Source organism: Nicotiana attenuata, unplaced genomic scaffold (assembly GCF_001879085.1).
Source record: "Nicotiana attenuata strain UT unplaced genomic scaffold, NIATTr2, whole genome shotgun sequence".
Classification (NCBI taxonomy): domain Eukaryota; kingdom Viridiplantae; phylum Streptophyta; class Magnoliopsida; order Solanales; family Solanaceae; genus Nicotiana; species Nicotiana attenuata.
The window spans coordinates 5785-19221 of record NW_017670900.1 but is presented as its reverse complement, the minus strand read 5'-3'; the positions used below and the strand labels follow the sequence as shown (position 1 = coordinate 19221).

The 13437-nt window shown below is 34.6% G+C and overlaps 2 protein-coding genes across 4 annotated transcripts; both read right to left on the bottom strand.

Moving 5' to 3' along the window:
* Positions 1-343: 343 nt before the first annotated feature.
* LOC109244340 (cytochrome P450 87A3-like) lies at positions 344-3716 on the bottom strand. Its single transcript, XM_019411409.1, has 9 exons — positions 3370-3716; positions 2611-2935; positions 2349-2495; positions 1944-2198; positions 1749-1838; positions 1516-1594; positions 1287-1393; positions 1044-1171; positions 344-740 (listed from the first exon to the last, which is right to left on the bottom strand). The coding sequence occupies exons 1-9, from the start codon at positions 3564-3566 to the stop codon at positions 623-625; spliced, it is 1446 nt and encodes a 481-aa protein (XP_019266954.1). The 5' UTR covers positions 3567-3716; the 3' UTR covers positions 344-622.
* Positions 3717-4774: 1058 nt separating this feature from the next.
* LOC109244341 (protein MID1-COMPLEMENTING ACTIVITY 1-like) lies at positions 4775-11293 on the bottom strand. 3 transcript variants are annotated; one of them, XM_019411412.1, is made up of 9 exons: positions 10990-11293; positions 10783-10862; positions 9796-10547; positions 8331-8746; positions 8057-8166; positions 6647-6718; positions 5601-5707; positions 5375-5468; positions 4775-5170 (listed from the first exon to the last, which is right to left on the bottom strand). In XM_019411412.1, the coding sequence occupies exons 3-9, from the start codon at positions 10201-10203 to the stop codon at positions 5118-5120; spliced, it is 1260 nt and encodes a 419-aa protein (XP_019266957.1). In that variant the 5' UTR covers positions 10204-10547; positions 10783-10862; positions 10990-11293; the 3' UTR covers positions 4775-5117. The 3 variants fall into 3 exon arrangements, with proteins under 3 accessions (XP_019266957.1, XP_019266955.1, XP_019266956.1); XM_019411410.1 differs by having other exon boundaries at positions 11155-11293; XM_019411411.1 differs by having other exon boundaries at positions 10783-11293.
* Between the last annotated feature and the right edge of the window lie 2144 nt (positions 11294-13437).

Genomic DNA, 13437 nt, shown 5'->3' with positions numbered 1-13437 from the left:
AGAATTTGCTCCAGAAAAACTCACTCAACTGAGTCATAAGTTTTTTGCATATCAATTTTTAGCATGCATCTTGGAGAGATCCCTTTTCTAGCATACCTTATTATTAATTCATGACTTAGTAAGATGTTATCAGTTATTACCCTCCCGGGAAGAAAAGCTGCTTGGCTTGTATCCACCAAGGTATCCATTACTTTTGTAGCCTCCTTGTAATTACTTTGGATATCAACTTATAAGTGTACACAAAATTAAAACATCCAAGATTGATTGTTCCATTTTTATCTCAAGGTGGTTTCCAATTTCACGCAGAACAAATTTTAGGCGATCAATTTCTAAAAGAACAATATCACATAAATTCACTATGTATTTTCCATTACTTTCGAACTTACAAGAATATCAAGCTTCTCAGTGAAACAACAAGTGAATGGATTTTGCCACAAGGAATTTGTCAAAAGGTTTTAACCCCAACTTAAATGTTCTAAATTCCACGACTAATTAAACAAATAACTTAGTATCCCGTATATTATAGTTTCGATAGTTCAAAGCAACTCTGAGTAGCAAGTGTTGCCCATACGATCAACTTGTCACGCATATATTACATCCATTATAACATTAAATTTAAATATTAAATGCACTGGTTTTTATCATCTTCTTTATTTCTTTCAGAGATGTGGACATGTAATCCCTCCAGGAAGTACAGACCCGGTGTCCGCACAATGTCCCCTTCTTTTTTCATTCTCCACCTGAAAAATCAATAACGAAATGATACTGACTTTTACCTCTCTCTTTTTCTCCTTTGTAATAGAGTTTAAATTATATGCATGCATTGTCAATGTGTAAAAATATATTTGCGCAATAAATTCACTTATAAGGTAAACTAGTAAATCTTTACGATAAACATTAATTGATAACCTAGCAACAATGCTAATTGACATGCTATTATAGTCTAGTGCAAAAATATTTACACTGTCAATATATGATAGTATAAAGTAACTTAATTCATTTTACAATTGAACAGTTTTATCTTGAAACTGCGAAAATTTTACCTGTACTTGGTGACTAAGTAATGGAGAAAAACTGATATTTGCAGCTTGGCAAGATCAGCACCAGCACATAGTCTGAGACCACCACCAAATGCCATGAATTTCTTGGATGCACTATGTAGTTCTTCCTCCTAATTATATATATTTCCATATATAGTTTAAGAGAATTTAAGTCCATTATATATAAAATGTTAGTATAAGAAATGATATGGAGAGCATATGAAATACAAATATTATGTCACTTGCCATCCAACGCCATGGATTGAAGACATGGGGATCCTCATAGTTATTTGAATCAAGATGAACTGATGGTGGACATACTACCAATATCCAACCTGCTGGAATTGTAAATCCTGCAACAATTTAAGGACTTGAGCTTGAAGCAAACCAAATAATAAAAGAATAAACAGATAAATAAATAGATACAGACATCTAAAAGCAAAATAGACTAGGAAATGGTATGAATTTTCATTACCTTTTATTTTCACATCTTTCAGTACTTTCCTGAAAATTCCTGGCACAATATTGGCTAGCCTTACTATTTCATTCACAACCTGCAGCTCAGTTCTTAATCTTTAGTAACAACAAAACAAAGGTAGGATTATAAAATTGTTAAGCCAAAATTAGAGTATACTCACTATATAAGAAGTACCTTGAACCATTTAAATTAAGTTAAAAGCACAAATACCATATGGAAAGTAAATGCACCTTATGTGTGAATGTCATTGACTTGTATTCTGCCCATGAAATCGCGGCCTCTTTGTCCTCTCGGTTTTTAACAATGTTCTCGTGTTCTTCCTAAATCAAGCAGAAAAAGAGATATGAGATTTAGTGTAAGAAAATATGAGAAACAAAAGACAAGGAAGAAGTAAAATAGGTGAGAAAAGATTTTCAGGAACGAACCATAAGTTGTGGCAACACCTGAGGATGATCATTGAGAAACTTAAGACCTAAGGCCATGGCAGAAGATGTTGTTTCAAAAGCAGCAAACAAGACTGCAAAGACAGTATTCAGGGCATTTTCCTCTGTTAGAATTGTTTCTTTTTTGGCTACTTCACAAAGGAGGTGATCCAAGAAATCTTGTTTGTTTCGTTTTTCCTTTGATTTTTTTCTCTCCTTCACTATATCTTTGATCATCCTCATGGCATTTTTACGCCCCTGCGAAAACATTCGCCATAAACTAATGTCTAATCAGCTAAAGAGTTTAAATTATATACATGCCGAATATAAAAAGTGAACTGATTATAGCATGTTACACCTCTATTTCTTAGGTTGTCATATTAGGTTTGATACAACAAAATACTTCACCTGTAAAGAGGCATGATAAGCTGTACCAGGGAGATTAATTGGAAAACAGACAAAGCCACCCATGAAAGCTCTGTACTGCTCTCTCAATTCCAACGCTTTTTCTTCATTACATCCTAGGATCTTTTCTGCCATAAATGTGATTAGCATCTGGATCAATACATATCAAAATTAACAATTAGCAAAAAGAAGAGTGCGTTGAAAGTTGAAACATTAACTTGATATATAAAAGTGTGTTCTGTCTAAAAGCTTAAGAGATTATCACAATTTCAGAAGCTTCTTTGACGTCAACCTCGCCCTGGCCAGCCCATCGATGCAAGTGTTTACGAATATTTAGGTCAATTTCGGATATATGGTTATGTTTTAGCTTATCAGGGCCAACTAGGCTGAGAACTAAGTTCCTAAGATACTTATGAACAGTCCCTTTGTTGTCAAGAAATCCATCTTTTCCAGTGAGTTCAATAGCACTCTTGGTATACCAACACTGGAACAACACTTCTTCTTGTTGGAACACATAGTAATTGACTTCAGGATCAGTAGATACAACCACTGGATGCCCAACTAAACTAGTCTTAAATAGCTTCCCATATCTGCAAAATCAAGAAAGTTTGTTCAAGAGTATGTACTCAAATTAAACCATGATTAACACTAATAAATTTTTCGAGAATATATAGTTTTGTCTTTTCAAAGAGTTTAACTTCTATGCTCCGACAATGTACAGTTTTTCACACCACCAAGTTAACTAACATGACCTATTACAGCGGCTAATTTTCTATAGTAACAGGTTCTCTAGATTGGTAACCTAAAAATACAATAAACAACTAATTGGATCCTTTGGTTAAAGTACATTGACTACAACAACAACATTACCCCACAGTGTGAGGTCTGAGGAGGATAATGTGTACGCAGACCTTACCCCTACCTTGTGGAGGTAGAGAATCTATTTCGGATAGACCATCTGCTCATGAATTAAAGTACATTGACTATATAAGTAATATCCTTTGAAAATTTTCAGGTTAACAACCTTGCAGTTCTTTCCTGAATAAAAGGTGGGATTCCTTCCAAAGGATGTGAGGAGAAGTACTCAATGGATTCTCCAATAATGGGCAGACCCATAGAGCCAGGAGGCAATAACCCTTTGCATTTGGGATTTCTCCATCTATACACCCAATGAGTGAATCCTACAACTATTAGTGCTACTGCCAGTAAACTAAGCCACATATCTTCCTGTGTAATATATACTAGTATATATGTATTCAAATTTCAACTAAGTTTACCAACTCAATTGTAAGGCCCAGGTATATATACACTTTCTGTGCTGCCAAAAGCTAATGACTTATAATATCAAGTTAAAGCCATGTAGTTATTAAAAAAAAACTAGTACAAGAATGTATATTCCGAACATTCTGTGGTGGGTGCTACTAAAGAAAACGTCATATTCTGCAACTTGTTATCACGTGAAAAGTATCTTGCATACGGTTTGAACTTGTCTTTATGCTAAACGTATAAAATTTTGCTTTTGATCAAGTCATGCGCATTGCATTGCATTCGTCCTCTATTGCGTAACAAGAATCTTTCTTATCATTGGAAATTAAACCAACTCTTTTGTGGTTTTTTTCGTGCTCGCTTCTGTCGATGAAATTAAAGTTTATTTGGATTGAAAGACTTGAGTTTCCGCATAAAATGGAAAAATATGGAACTGAACAACGCTAGACGTGTTCTTGCAATTGGTTGATTACACTCAAGAGCAAATATCTCTGTCAACTGAGTTAGTCAATTGATAAATAAATGTCTAGAGATCTCTCGGATCACCCCCAATATTTGAGCTAAGAAGGCGCGCACGGTTCTATTTGCCTTCAACATTAAAAGATTGGTTCTTTAATGGGAAGTATAACATCGTCTCAGAAATAATGGCTGGATATACCATTTTTTGAACATGCAGTTGTATTACGATTGGCATTTGTTTTACTCCCTGATTTATAACTTTTTTAAATACTACTCCCTCTGTTCCAAGAACCTGTTTGACTGAGCACGGAGTTTAAGAAAAAATGAAGACTTTTAAAATTTATGGTCCTAAACAAGTTAAAAAGGGCCCAGAGTATTTGTTTGGATATAAAAGCTTCTCATTGAGGGTAGAATTGTAAGTTTAAGTTAAATTGTTTCCAAATTTAGAAAGGGTTCATTCTTTTTGGAACGGACCAAAAAGGAAATAAGTTCACATAAACAGGAACGGAGGGAGTATTATTTGGCGTTGTATGCTGCATGCTTCAACAAGAAGCAAGAAAAAAAAACGGCCTTTCGGGGCGCGGGTGGGGGGTGAATAAAATCTTCACATAGTCTAAGGAAGATTAAAACTGCAACTGCCTGGCATTCGTGTTTATTTTCACAAGAAATACGTCCTATACGTATCCCTCCATGGAGACTAATACTCCAGTAACAGGCTAGTGCCAATGTACCATACAAAAACCAGACTACATAAAAATATATCAGAGCACAGACACCCAAACCATTTTCAGATGTATATTCCCTGTATATGTACACCAGTAAGTGACAGATTCGTACATCACATGCATGTATAACCATATGTAAACGAATGAACAAAGAACTTTGGGTCACTTTTACAAACTGAACCTGTGCTAAAGAATAACTCTACAGCAAGGAAGATTTGAACACGCAAAGATACTCTCAGGTATTAAGTGACAACAGTAACGAACCGTTACCTCCGTATAATGCTTTTAATATTTTTAACACTATAGTGCCAACTTTAGCTTCTCAGGATTCCATGAATTGAGAGGTTGGAGGGCTCACTTTTGTCTTCTCTAAACCTGCATGTCGTAACACAATAGAAAATGAGCTTACCATAATACAATCACAATTAGGGAGTTATACTAGGAATCCACGTCTGCTAGAAGTCCAAAAAAAACCAAGTCAAGAAATTACAAAGCAATTCCCAGCCAAATATTGCTAATACAGAAAAGCACCATACATAAAATATGAAATAGGGAGTAGGATTTTCGAGTGAAGCATACCATGAGCCCCACGTATCTCCACTTCACGCCATTCTTGGACAAGAGCACAGCAACAGCACATTAAATGAGAGAGAAAATCATCAACAAAGCCTCCCTGATAAGAAAAGAAAAGAAAATCAGCATGGCTGGTGAGATCTCAAGGGTATTCATTTTATTGCATCTCAAAAAAAAGAAGCATTACTGACAAAACATGCACGAAGGTACTTATTTATCATAATCTTTTTACCATGATGTTTAGCTTTTTCCGAAGCTTCCTTCTGATGCAACATGTGTAACAACAGCAGGATAGTATCAATGAATAAGCCATTAATTCATTAAAAGCTTCCGCTGAAGCTGCATAACAGACATTCAAAAGTTCATATTGTTAGCTTCAAAAGTATCAAAATGAATAAGCTAAAAAAAAAGTTGCAGAACTACAAAATTGATACAGAAGTCAAGAAATGGTTCTTGTATTTTCAACTGACAAAGATAGCAGTAAGATATCTAATTATGCCCATAGAATTTGAATTAACTCGAGTAATTCTATTTAAGGGTTGGCATAACATTTTCAAGATTTTTTGCTGAATCAACTTACAAGACATAGTCAAGCATTGACCTTGCAGTTTTTATTTTCTTAGAAGATCAATGCAATTAAAAAGGGAGGCAATGCTAGTCAGAAAAGAGGGATTGACCAATCATTGATGGTCCGAAGACTTTTTAAGTCAAACTTCAAATAAACAGCTCATCAAGCTCCTTAAGTTGAAAAGAGTTGACAAGCCTGCTTATACCTAGTTCTGTTTGATTATCTCCAGTTCAGAAGATTTTCTAATGAATGAAGGAAACGTAAGTTTGATAATATCAGACGATAATTTCATAGTCCTGGCCCAAGATTACATCATACTCGGAAATTGAAAGTTTCAGCAAAGACGCAACACTTGACATAAAACAGTATACTCTAATGTCAAAATTAACCAGAAAACATAATATAGTTTCTCTTACAATGTGTATTAGCAACTCAAACATAGTACTTCCGTCAGTCAAGTAGTCACTTGCAGAAATATAAATATGGTAAAGAGTTACACATATCTAAAAAAAATAAAGAGGAACTAATTTAACCAGTTTCTTCATTTTTTTTGTTGTGATTGTTAACCAGTTCTTCATTTATTCTAAGAATTAAGAAAGAGAGAAGACTGATGAAAGAAAAAGATGACTTAATTTTCACTCGTTATCACTCACAATTACTAGAGCAGTTAATAGATCAGAAAGTTCTAAATGGAATATAAAGCCACTTACATATATGCCTGTCTGCAGCAACACTGGCAACTTTAGAAAATGTACCACAAGGAAAGAAAACAGTTTTAATACCTGCACAGAAAAGACACAGTATTAAATAGGAATATCTTGATATTGAACCTCATATAATGAAATCGTCCCAATGATGAAACAGATAATTCTGCATTTGGTGTCGTAACAAATCATCCTCCCTTCATGACCATGTATCATATGAAAACATATGGAGTCATCCATCTAGCTAATTTAAGTATTCTCATTGAAAGCTAAGGTTATTACACATGTGGAACAACAGATACAGACACCAACTACAGGATACAGTATCTGTTCTCGCTGATCTTTCAGATGACAGCATCTTTCGTTAAATGGCTTGCTAGACAGTAATATAGAAAAAAGAACTGATAATAGGCAAAATGATAACCAAAATATTAGTAAATGTACTACAGTGTCCTACTTTAGCCACATCATAATGGAACTCGTCCAGCTCCTTCGAGCAAGAATGACACAACCAAGATCCATATCTGGACCTATTACTCCAACTTAATTTGTTCTCTCTTGGAGTAAATATTTTTGTGCTATTGACCACTCAACAGTGAATCAGAACTCTGAGTACCTATAGAAAGGAGTGTTTTGTTCATAGAACACAGAAGGTATTCCGTTTTGGAGAAAGAAGAACAAAGAAGGAATTCCTAAATAATTTATTATACTAGTTAATGTGTCAAATCTTGACACTCCAAATTCAGAGCTTGTACGCGAAAGAAAAGAACACGTACTTGCACTCCAGCTTTAGGGCGATTCAGAGGATCAAAGTGACCGAGATTAAAGTGTAGACCTCATCCACTTTTTGGGGTCAAAAAGGGAAACTGGAAAAGCACCATGTCAAATGATGCAACCAATGTAGCAAAAGATAGAGGTCACTTAAGGATCGCGTGCTAATTCTCATTCTCTCTCTGTTTGCAATAAACATCAAATTAAATGTATTATACCCTGAACCAGAAGGGAAAACCCTATCCTTATCCTCACGTTCTTTTAGCTTAAGTAAGCTTATTGTAACTACTTGCAATGCATAAGTTTGACAACCTTGTATCCTGTCTTTTTCTAGGCACTCTCACACTTCTCATTCTACTTCAAATGCATGTCATCTTGCTATAAATTTAGAAGTTATTGGCCAAGTTTCATTTGCTTGGTTATAATAATCTGTATTTTCTAACTTATTAAAAAATAATCTGTATTTGCTGATGCAGATCTCAAATTCTAGCAGAAGACAAGTGAGAGGGGCCTCTCAGGATAATGTCTGTTATCAAGGGCTTTCGATCAAGCATCACTCAGTTGCACTTTCCGTTTTAGCATAGTGAGAACGAAATATCACAAGAAAGGTCACATAGAGAACATAAAGCAAGTTCTAAAACATACACAAGAGAGGTTCTGAACAGCAGCCGAGCAGATCCGAATGCCACTCTTCATATCGATGTGAACCCTTCGAAGACAGCAGTTCATGTTTGGACGAAACTGATGAAGTGTTTCTGTAAATATTTTTAAGCATTTAAAAGAATCAGTTGACGGTAGGCAATATGGACCATATCCTCGCACTTGATTTATGAGTCTAAGAGATACAGTCTCCAATTGAGGACTACAGTTTAGCTACCATACCTTAGCAAAAATCATATTATCTCTTGAGAAAACTTACCTTGAAGTTCCCCGTTTCTCATCACTTTTAGCATAACTTTCATCATAATGTTCCGTGTAACTATCAACATTTGAGTAACTTTCATCCAACTTTTTGGAAGGCTTGTTAGGTGAACTCTTCAATGATAGAGAGTTAGTGGCAACTACCTCTGTTACATCCAGAAGATGCTGAATGAATTCACACTGACCTACATCTAAATTAGCTTGTGAGCGTTGCAATTCTAGTTGGAGTTTTTCATTTTCTTTTTTAATTGCCTCATTGATAGGTACTCTTGGGTAGGAACAAGAAAGGTTCTTTGTTAATATAATGGTATCATCTTTAGAAGGCTCTGGTTTCATAATAACTTCTTGCACCTTCATGTCCTCAGCCTCCAATGTGTATTCATGCTGGTCCCTTTCAATAAAGTCCAACCTCTCCTGTCAACATATGGAAAGCAAGATCTATCAACTTGGGATAGAATAGATATTGGTTACTGTGAACACAAAGTTTATGTATTTATGTATATAACTCTTTCCAAGTGAGCAATAGCAGTCAAATAAAACTATAATCATGCATGAGTAGATATTAAACAAGAATATTAGGTAAAGTAGCAGGTTGCTCTTATTGTAACCGATGCACCGTCTTATAACCAGTGCAATTTTCTCTTGGTCAAACTTGATAAGAAACTCTCACCTCAAGGGTGATTAAAGAGATTCTACAAAATGGATGGAATAGCAACACAATATTACTGACCATTGTTCATTGTAATAGACCCAAAATAGCTTCAATACCCAAAAGTGTGTGGGCCTGCTCTCTCATTCATATTCTGAGAAAAGATCTTGTCCATATCAAGAATCAACGAACATTCTATACTTTTCATAGTAACTTAAAGAGCTGGTGGCTGTTAAAAGAACTTTTGACACCCATGCCTTCAACTGTGCTCATCATCTGTCATGCATTTGGAGAAGCGGATATATACATGACATAAACCCAAAGTCATACCAAATATCAAATCAGCCTATACTTCTTTATGAGTTATTCGTATAATAGCAAAGTGTTCTAGTACCTTGCGGGAATATGTATATGACATACACCCAAAATCAAACCGAACGCCTAATCTACCTATACTACTTGGCCATAGGTTTAGTCAACACACCCAAGTTAGATTGACCAAATCCAGGTGCGGATTCCACACACACACAAAAATCATTTCGGATCGACAAGGGTAAGACAAGGATTTTGAAGGATCTGAAAAATAGAGTATCAAAACAAGGTAATGACCTGAGGAGGAGTTGAATAATGACCAATTATTCTGACTTCAACTCATGAACTTATCAAACTCAATTACATCCCCATCATGTCATCAACAAAAATGAGAAAGAACAAATATAGATCTTAAGATGGAAGAGTAGTGAAACAAACAGATAATGGAAGCATATAAAGCGGAATGGTAAACACTATGGACAAAAGAGCAATGTCTCCATACCCTGACTCGAGCATTGTCCACTAGAGTGATAAGTGGAATAATCTTCAAATATTGGTCAATCTCATTCTGAGCCCTGCGAAACTGGTAGACAATGTTCCACCCCATAGCCAACAGATAAAGATAGCTCCTGTCCTGGCAGCTCTTGACCAATATATAAGACCTCCTTAACGCATCTTCAAGTTGTTCTAATGGCTCTCGGGTTTCTGGATACCTCTTAAGTTCAGTAATCTTGAGCTGCTCCAATAAATTTCCAATCAACTTGAGATGCTGTGCAAACTGCCTGCAATTCTTCTTGTGCATCCGGGCTGTGGTAGCAGCTTTCACAATCATCCCAATTAGTCTCACTGCATCTATGCCAGTAAGTTGGGCGACATTTGCGATTTCCCCAAAATGTTCCCATGAAGCCATATGTAAATCCCGGATTGTTCCCTCAACTCCCTCTAATTTTTCAGCTCAATAAGAAGCACATCTCCAGATCAACAATAAGATCAACAATATGAACTGCTTATACTTTTAACAAAAATCCAACATTTCTCCAAGTCAATATCATTAAGTAAAATTCGGAGAGAACAACATTGCCGACTTAATATAGACTTCTATAAACATCCGTTTTGCAAAATTCAACAGATTCAAGCTTGCACACAGGCAGTACCATCAAAGTACACTCAATAGCACCGATATGTGGTCAAAATGCACTCAGAAAGATTGCTTGCAACAGATCCAGCAATGGAAGTGCAGCTACCAGTATTGAGCTGCAATGGAAGCTCAAAAGAATGAGGGAACGAGATATCAAAAATACTCTAAGATTCTATTATACCTCTTCACTTTCTTTTTCGACAAAAATAATAAAGGCAATAAAAGAGCAAATAAAAAGGAAATATGTCGTTTGACTCGTCTTTTGAATATTAAGAAACTACGAGGATAACAAAATGGAAAAGAAATCAACATATTTTTAGTAGAACTCCATTAAAAGTGCAACAACATTACCTGAATTAACGGTGACGCCGTCACCTCACTGTACTCCACCGCAATCCCGTGGTCCTTTCAGCATTCCTTCCAAGCTAATCCTATAATGCAATTCAATTCACCAGTAACACAGAAAAAAAAAATTAATATAAGGAGAAAAAAAAAGGTGCGCATATCTCCATGCATATATTCACACTAACGCTGTACACGCGATTTATACAAACGTACGAGTTTTTCAAACTCGAAGCACACAAATTTCCGTGCTTTCGGGTTTCGATACAGACTAGAGCTTTAAGAAATGGTTAATGCAACTTTCTATGAACTGAAATACGTGAAAGAAAACGTAAAATTGAGAGGATAATGGATAAGATTTTCTGTGATTTAGTAATTTACAGTCATTGCTTTGCGCGAAGAAGCTTCTGGTTATGCAGTTTTGGAATGATTCAGAGAAGAGAGATAGATAAACACTAGTCACGGCTCGCTTCGGTGTCTCTTGTCTGGGAGCTCCGTTATCTGCACTGTTACAACGGAGTAAGAGAAAGGAATACTTCTGTGACTTTTATTTGGCCGGGAGTGCATACAATCACTGTGCTGTTACGTTAATTGACTGAAACACCCTCAATATTTCTTTCTTTTTTCGTGTATGCCACTGCCTTCACGGATTTTGCAATTTTTGTTTTCTTTCTTTTTTACTTTGCTTTTATTTTTTCGTCAAATCGGTTTCCTAATTATTCTTTAGTGGAAGAGTACTTTTGGGCACTGTTCATCCTTTTGACTGTTTTTTACTTTTTTTTGACAACCGACGGTGAAACTCACATGATATGCTTATACTACTGTTTTCTATTTCTCTACTTTCTTTTTCTAAAGTTAGATATTAACAATTACTCAGATTTCGTTGCTTTTTTTTGGAATGCTTTTCATCTCAAAGACATTATATTGTTCACTCTTTACTTATTTGGTAAGTAAAATTGACAATTCCTGAAGTAAAATTGGACTAAAAGAAATTAAAAATGCTCCAAAAATATTTAATTATTTAGATATTTAAGTCAAAAATTTAATTCGATTCGAGCCTAATTATTATAAGAATCTCCTATTTTATCGCACAAATGTACCACTCAGCTATCGCTAATCTCATGAATTTCTCTTTACTGCACTTCTCTTTGAAGAGCAAAAAATATAAATGCATAATCTTATCGAGTAGCTGATTGATCCCGCATCATAATTCGTAAGTATGCATTACATTGCAGCGAGAGGTAAAGCCGTAAAAGCATACTAACTAATGTAATATTTAGGAACAGGGCTCTCGTGAACAATCTGCTCCATTGTATTAATAAAACTAAACAGAATATTTTGAATATTATAATCGCTACTTATGCTTGGATAAGGATTTTTATGGAATTTGAGTTGCATAGAGTTAGCCATGGGCCATGTGACTATACATGCTGATTAGCATTTGGTATTAATGCCAAGATACGGGAATCTCCCACGGTCGCACGACCGTCGCATATCGTAATTCCTGAAGTTGGTGCATCACTATGTCCGTCTTAATTTTCCACTACTCAAACCTTAAAGTATTCAAAATAAAAAAATCATGTAAATTCATTTATTGATGAGGAAATCGAAGGGGGGTCAGTCAGACTACGGCAGTCTTTATTTATTGAATACCACGTTGATAAAGAGGATCGTAGCACAGCTGGCGTGGTAATAAAAGTGCCGTAACCAATTTCAGTTTGCATTTAGTTAGGAGGTGTCTGACCTAACTACCTCTGTGCACTGAGGGCATTTGTGTCATTCGGGTAAAAAACTAGAAACAGGAACTAAGGATTTCCTTTTTTTTTGCAACTGTCAAAGTGGGACCAACAGTAAATTTGCGAGATTTTCCTTTGGAGCAAGCACATGACGAGTGATTTTACACAACTCACGTTAGTTGTGCGGGACCTTTTTTATCTCACACATTTAGGATTCATATTTTATATACTAGTAATCGAATCCGTCCGATGCGAGGTCAGTATTAAACAATATTAGTTAAATTAAATCTTAATCGGGCTTGTTTGAACATATTAGATCGTATTACTTTAATAAATTTAAATTATCATCTTATTTGTCAATACGATATACCCAATAATAAAATCCCTATTAAACTAAAAAGACTTATATAGTTATTGAAGAACTTTTTTATTTTATATTTTTCTTTATTATATTATCCAACGTTTAGTAATTATACATTGTTAATAAAAATATTTATTAGCATATTACTTTGTTTCATATTTTTGCCTAATCGCTTTTTTTTTGGTAATATGAGAGAAAATATATATTTTATTAATCTTAAAAAGATCAATTTAAATTTTATTCTGTTGTTCTCGATAATATTATCTGAATTTTGATGAATAAAATATCTATTAAATTAAAGGGACTTATATAGTCATCGAATAATTTTTTTTGTTATGTATTTTCTTTATTATATTATCCAATATTTAGTATAAATTGCATTGTAATAGAAGTTTTTATTAGCATATTAGTTTGTTTAATATTTTTGTCTACTGCTTTCTTTATATATATATATATATATATATATATATATATATATATATATATATATATATATATATATATATAGTTAAATTGACATATGAATTATTAATAGAAAATCAATTTAGTATAATAACTACTCCCATA

Excerpts from the sequence above, each read along its gene's own strand:
- LOC109244340 (XM_019411409.1), bottom strand. The coding sequence starts at position 3,566 with ATGTGGCTTAGTTTACTGGCAGTAGCACTAATAGTTGTAGGATTCACT. Across the intron at positions 2,936-3,369 it reads ATTCAGGAAAGAACTGCAAG|ATATGGGAAGCTATTTAAGA; the intron begins GTTGTTAACCTG and ends TTGATTTTGCAG. Across the intron at positions 2,496-2,610 it reads TCAAAGAAGCTTCTGAAATT|ATGCTAATCACATTTATGGC; the intron begins GTGATAATCTCT and ends GTATTGATCCAG.
- LOC109244341 (XM_019411411.1), bottom strand. The coding sequence starts at position 10,203 with ATGGCTTCATGGGAACATTTTGGGGAAATCGCAAATGTCGCCCAACTT. Across the intron at positions 8,747-9,795 it reads TGGACAATGCTCGAGTCAGG|GAGAGGTTGGACTTTATTGA; the intron begins GTATGGAGACAT and ends ATATGTTGACAG. Across the intron at positions 5,171-5,374 it reads GGAGATACGTGGGGCTCATG|GTTTAGAGAAGACAAAAGTG; the intron begins GTATGCTTCACT and ends TACGACATGCAG.